This window comes from Myotis brandtii, unplaced genomic scaffold (genome assembly GCF_000412655.1).
Source record: "Myotis brandtii unplaced genomic scaffold, ASM41265v1 scaffold470, whole genome shotgun sequence".
NCBI lineage: Eukaryota > Metazoa > Chordata > Mammalia > Chiroptera > Vespertilionidae > Myotis > Myotis brandtii.
In genome coordinates, this window is record NW_005367953.1 from 2,307,790 (window position 1) to 2,314,585 (window position 6,796).

The window sequence follows — 6,796 nt, forward strand, 5'->3', positions numbered from 1 at the left end:
CCTACTGGGGATATGCCCACAACCAAGGTACATGCCCTTGACCGGAATCGAACCCGGGACCCTTCAGTCCGCAGGCCGACGCTCTATCCACTGAGCCAAACTAGTTAGGGCTGTTTCCTTACTCTTAATGTGAGTCAAAATTAAATATCAGGTGCTGTATTCTTGCTTTTTCAAAACTTTTGTCCCTATTCCTTTTCTCTTATTTTGTCATTTCCATGGTTCACCTGTAATAAAGCATGACATTTTTTAAAACCAAAACATGTCTTTCCTGATTCTCAGGAAGTTTCCCTGTGAGGACATATTTTATTTCATTGGGAATGGAGTAGTGCCTGGATGCTGAATGTGACAGGTATAACAGAAAAGTAGCAAAATCTGGAGTTATGGAATATAATGAAATCAACCTAGTGGTGGAAATCAGGGACATTAGATTACTTTGGACTTCACACAAACAAACAACAATAACAAAAACCTCTGAGTGTTAGAACCAGTCTCAGGATCAGTTTGTCACTAAAGTTATTGCATCATTCCATGTTCTCAAAAATATAGAGCTTTAGTCTGTCTCTGTTTCAGTTTATTTTACAGGAGGTGGACATCACACTTCCAGAAAACTCTGTTTGGTATGAGAGGTATAAATTTGACATCCCCGTCTTTCATTTGAATGGCGAGTTTCTGATGATGCATCGAGTAAACATCTCAAAACTTGAAAAACAGCTCCAGAAACTTGAGCAGCAAGGTACTGGAGGCTGATGAAAGCCCTCGTGATTTTCCATCCTCGCTGTCCAGAAGGCATCTTCCCAAGGAAATGACCACGGCCTTGTATTCCTTTTGTCAACTGTCACACAGCCCTAATAAGGTCTGAACTTAGTGGTACCAAATAAATGTTGACATTTCTCTTCTGACTGATGGAAGTACCAATGTGAAAACTGTTTACCTTTGGCATTTTATGAAATAAGAGGAGTGTGTTGGCAGGGAGGGTGGGAGAAATCCATTTGTTTTATTTCTTTTTCTCTTTTGTTATTTGTATTAATATGGAAACATTTCACATTCATTGGACAGGGCCATTTATAGGAAGAAGGCTCTATATCCCTGCTGCTGCCCCGAGGGCTTAACTTTTTAATGGAGGAATAAACGCTCTTCCTCTCAGTAGATAAAGTGAAATGTGAATTTTTAATAACTGTACACAGTCAATAAAGGGATGTTTTAACAAATACATCTGCATAAGCCTGTTTCGGTGGAACTTAATAATACCTGTTTAAAATTAGAGCTCATTTTTCTGGGTAGGAGAGAATAATTATCTGAGCCAAAGAAAGCTTCATTTAAGAAAAACAAAAGAAAGATATAAACTCCCAAAATGTATATAAGGATCTCAACATGTTTTGCATGTAGTCAAGTGAGTTGATTTGTAATATTTAAGTACTGCCTTTGTTAGTTTTTCAGTTACCGTCAATTGAGTTAATTAAGCTTATTATGAAACAGTGGTTTTATCAGGTTTTAATATCTTAGGGAAAATTCACTTCTGACCATAACTGGACAGATATGTCATCTAAAAACAAAATGTTCTTTGCCATTTTATGTGAAGTATTAAAAATGTAGTTGTGTACTCTTATTTATATTTAGTCAGGTTTGGCCAGTATAGGAGTGGGTTCATTTAAAAACAAAACTGCCTTTTCCTCTTAAAATCATATCATTGCAATTTTATCAATAATGAAATTCTTCTATGAACTATTTTAATGAATGTGGATATTGTGAGTTCCTTGGCTAGATTTAAATTTGACCAGTACGGCCAGGCTGGTGTTGCTCAGTGGTTGAGCATCGACCTATGAACCAGGACGTCATGGTTGGATTCCCAGTCAGGGCTCATGCTGGATTGTGGGTTCAATCCCCAAAAGGGGGCATGCAGGAGGCAGCCGATTGATGATTCTCATCATTGATGTTTCTATCTCTCTTTCCCTCTCCCTTCCTCTTTCTGAAATCAATAAAAATTTTTTAAAAAAATGTCATATATGAGGAGTAATCTGACATTCAGAGAGTTTCAGGGACAGCTTGAGGACACACAGTCAGCTGTCAGACCAGGTCTTGCCACCCACTCTAAATTACGGCTCATGGCATGGGTATCATGTTATTTCAAATAGAGCAAACTCAACCATTCTGGATCCAACACACATTAAGAAGTAACTTTAAAAACCTTCCAAGATAAGAGAAAAAATACTACAATTGAGTAGCAATGTTTATAATTTATATATTTCTGGAACACATATTATTTGATTTTATAAATATTAATTGAGCTCTGTGATAGGCAAAAATTGACCCCAATTAACCCTCATACTGTATTCCCTCCCCTTGAAGTGTGGGTGGAACTCAAGAATATGATGAAATATCACTGCTGTGATTATGTTACATTGTATGGCAAAAGTAGATAATCCTGGTTGGGCCTTACCTAATCAGGTGAGCCCTTTAAAAGCACAGAATTCTCTCTGGCTGATTATAGATGAGGAAATCAAAGAAACATGTTCCAGCTAGCTTGGAAGGGAGTAAACATCAGTCCTGTAAACTGTCTAATGGGGCCACGTGGCAAGAAACTGTGGGCAGCCTCTAGGAGCTGAGAGCAGTTCTTGGCCAACAGCTAGCAGAAAAATGGGGACATCAGTCCTACAGCTGCAAGCAAATTAATTCTGTCAACAATCAGTGAGTCTAGAAGAGGATCCTGAGCTCCAAATGAGAATCACAGCCCTGGCTAACACCTTGATTTCAGCTCAGAATCTAACCACGCCATGCCTAGACTTCTGACCTTCAGAAACTATGAAATAAAAAATGTGTGTTTACACAGCAATAGAAGTCCCTACAACACTGAAGCACAATCTTAGGTGGTGGGATTACAAAAATAAGGTACTGTCCTTGTCTTCAAGATACTATCTCTTGGGGAGCAGAGAGTAAGTTAATAAAGCGCTACAATGTAATGACATGAGAGCTGCAACTGAGACATGTACAAAGTGGTACAGCAGCCAGATGGGAAAGTGGCAGAAGGCTTCGCAGAAAACCAGAGACTTAAACTAGGTCTTGCTCGTTGAATAGAAGCAATGGGAGAGGGGTTGAGAGTGAGGAGGGTATTCCATCCTGAATGAGTAGCAGGTGGAAAAGGTAAAAGTAGAAGGGCATGGCATATTTAGAAAATGGCAGGTGGTTTTGAGTGGCTATAGTGAAGGGGAAAGGATGAATGAGATGAGACTGACAAGATTGATGAGGGTCCACCTTGTCAAGGACCTCATGAAATGTGTGACTTTTTCCCTGAAGTGGTCCTTCCCTTGCTTCCTGGCCTCATCCCTCTGGCTCCTGATTCCTGTGTGTCTGGGCACCCTGTGCTCCTCCTTCTTACTACACGCAATATGAGGCTATGTGACCCATTTCCCAGGGTGCCGGTCCTTCTGGGCCATCAGTTGGAAAAGTTCCAAGAGTTTCAAAACCTGCTAAGGTATGAGACAGGGAATCCATGGGTTCAATTCAGAAAGCGGGGCTGGCCAGAGAGCCTGGAGTTTGTTCTTTTGGAGCACTTCTTGCCTGAGTATAATGGAGGTGTATAGGGAGTGTGAGGACTTCATCCAAACAACCAATTTCTGACCTTAGGATTTTTAACAAGTAAACAAAAACCCATAATACTTAAGGGTCTTAAAATTACGGTGTTGGCTGAGGCACCAAAAAACAATAGGTGTTACATTCCATAGGAAGTACTAGATCACATAGGATTGTTGGAGATTGGAGAGAGGATATTTTTATATTTATTTTTTTATTGGTGGAATTTTATTTTTAAAGGTGTGTTCTTAGTTCCTACCAAAGTAAAAGGTTGGGGTCACCTAATGTCAAGAGAAAGGGACAGATAGCTTAATATATGTCTCTGGGTAGGAAGAACACAGTGGTCCAGTTCCCTTCTGGGAAATCATGTGAAAGATAAGCTACCAAGCCACGTTGGGTACAGATTGAAAGGGAGCTGCTGTTGCTGCGAGTATGTCTAAAGGAAGGATGTGTGGGGTGTGTGTGTGTGTGTGTGTGTGTGTGTGTGTGTGTGTTCCTTTGGGGATCAGATCTGGGTCAGTCATGAGCAAGGGCTGGCTTCGGGAAGCCTTATGTGCAGCCAAGCCTTAGAAGAACGGGAGCAGAAGGAAAATACTAGGTTCCTAGGGGCTGAGGAAGTAAGTGGCGGCTTAAATGGAGAGCACATTTGCCTGAATCCAGGGAACTGCAGCTGAGGCATCACCAGCTGTGAATGCAATCTCCCAAGAACCTGCAAAAGCCCCTTTGAAATGTAGCCTGCTAAATGTTTACCAGGCCCAGAAAGCTGAAGGCCATCTTACCACTTCACCAGACAGTATTCCTGCTTCTCCCCACTTCTCCTACCTTCTCCCATCCCAACCCTAGAAGAATCAGAAGCTTCCAGGAGCAAAGAGAGAAAGACCTCCCCTTCGACACCTTCCCACCTGCACATGGCTTCTCACGGGGCTAAGGGTGAGACTTAATTTTAAACCAAGGTCAAGTTTTTATTATGACTTAGGAATAGATGCAATAACCCAATTTGAAGTGACCATGGGACTTTCTGTTGCTTGAGAATGCTAAGAGTCCTTACACTACCTGGTTTTAATTTTTTCCTAAACAGAGTAGGAAATTCCCTACTCAGTACATACTGGGAGACATAAATAAAGATGCTATCTGATTGTATTCTATATTCAGAGTACATATGAATTACATGTGCCTAATGTTATTTCTTACCTATAAATATTCATAAATTTACTTTATTAATTCTTATTTGAGAGAGTAATGTGGGTATGTGACTAAGAATCCTGGAGATTTTCATCAATCCCTCTGGTCCCAACAGCTGGCAAATCAAAAGGCAGCTATCTAGAAACACAGCATAGATTCTAGAAGGTGGTTTGATTACACCACTGTTGATAAGCATAAGACAATGTCATGTCACTTAGTATAGTCATTTTCATATGATATTTGTAGCAGCAGTTACTTTTTCTTTCAGAAATTATATTTGCAAAGATCAATTTGTTTTTTAATTTCTTTATTGATTAAGTTATTACATATGTTGTTTTTATATAAAGACTGTTTTTGACACAAGAAGCTCATCATAATATTCTTCCGCTCCCAAATGAAATATTGATATAACCTTTCCTTTCCTTTTTTTCCTAAGCTGATGCTTTAAAAAGGAGTGGAACAAACACTGAATTTGAGACTGAATATTGCTGATCTTAGTTACAGTGCTGCTGTCTTCCAGATGTCTCACCAGATCATTCGCAGTAACTCTTTGGCCAATTTATCACAGGAAACAGAGGTTTGCTCAGGGTAGGGTTGTTCTGTTTGTTTATAATAATGCAGCAACTCGTAGAAGTCTGACAGTAGGAATCACAGTAGGGCCGGGCCTCAGGGAAGTATTCTGAAGGAACCATAGAAATCAAAGCAGAACCCTTCTCACTGTGCCTCAGCTTCTTTCTTTTCATCTTCTCTCCAGGCTCACCACATCCCCTGCTTACTCAGAGTATCTGCTTTCTCAGAACTGCAGCATGTTCTTGCCCATCATTCCTGCTGACCCTTCTGCACATGAATGGTCTGAGACTCTCAGCTTCTCCATTCTGAAATCCCAAAAGAGGAATTTTGCTCATCTAGCTTTTACAGCCAGCCACCCAAGTCGTGTGTTAGCTAATCAAACTTACAGAAAGAGTTACCACTGGGTCCGGTGCCCATCCCTGGCCCAATCAACTATGGGGACCGAGATCATTTGGTATGCAAATCATAGTCACTGCCCACTCAACAGAGATTAAAAGCATGGTTGGCAATAATCAGTAGCTCTGGCACACATCCAAAAAGTTGTAAGAGCATGTCATTCTACCACGTTCAAAAGTTCATTTATATCCTACTCATGAGAGTAATGAGGACTTGAACTAGGAAAATGGGAGTTGGAAAGAAATATCAGGAGATATTTGGGAGTAAGGTTAACAAAACTTCATTACTGACTGGAGGGGGTGAGGGAAGAGTGAGTAGAGAGAAAGCATGGAGCCCGGGATGAATCCCAGTCTTGCTGTGTCTATTGGGTAAGTCCTAGTACTTACTATTTGAGACAGAGAGCATGATAGGAAGGGAAAGTTAATTTTTGGCTGTGTTTGGTAGATGGGAAAGATGGGACATGGGAAATCTGCCATGCTTGTGGAACATCTAAGTAAAGATTAAAGTTGGAAGTTCAAATCAGAGGTCTGGGTGTGAGGTGCAGAATATGGCTGGAACTGCATCCATCTGGCATGGAGACAAGGAGACTAGGACTGAGCCCTGGGAAATACCAATCTTGACCACCTGGGTAGAAGAAGGGCCAGTGAAGGCAATGGGAATGAAAGGAGATAAAACTAGCAGTGGGAAAAGTTCATGCAATTTTAATATTTGATGCCTTTTGTTTTATAGCACCAGTTTCTAATCACTGGAACCTGTGCATGTTACTTTATATGCCAAAAAAAAAAAAAAAAACTTTGCAGATGCAGTCAAGAATCTTGAGATGGAGAAATTATCATGGATTATCCAGGTAGGTCCTAAATATAATCACAAATGTCCTTATAAGAGGGAAATTTGACTACAGAAGAGAAAGCAGGCATGGCTGATGTGGCTCAGTGGTTGAACGTTGACCCATGAACCAGGAAGTCAGGATTTGATTCTTGGTCAGAGCACATGCCCAGGTTGTGGGCTTGATCCCCAGTAGGGGGCATACAGGAGGCAGCCGATCAATGATTCTCATTATTGATGTTTCTTCTCTCCCTTT

General features: G+C 40.7%; 1 protein-coding gene across 3 annotated transcripts in view; it reads left to right on the forward strand.

The window, feature by feature from the left end:
* The window catches only part of LOC102246464 (chromosome unknown open reading frame, human C5orf63), a 26,408-nt gene extending 19,919 nt beyond the window's left edge, over window positions 1-6,489 (forward strand). For 2 of the 3 annotated variants that reach the window (XR_001363971.1, XR_001363972.1), the window contains 3 exons: window positions 571-853; window positions 5,186-5,337; window positions 6,445-6,489. Coding sequence is in view for 1 of the 3 variants with exons in the window: in XM_014547333.1 (XP_014402819.1) it covers window positions 571-747 (177 nt within the window). In the remaining 2 variants the exon portion in view is untranslated. Of the gene's footprint in view, window positions 1-570; window positions 900-5,185; window positions 5,338-6,444 lie in introns of those variants that run through there. The other variant, XM_014547333.1, reaches the window with a different exon arrangement.
* The last annotated feature ends 307 nt before the right edge of the window (window positions 6,490-6,796 follow it).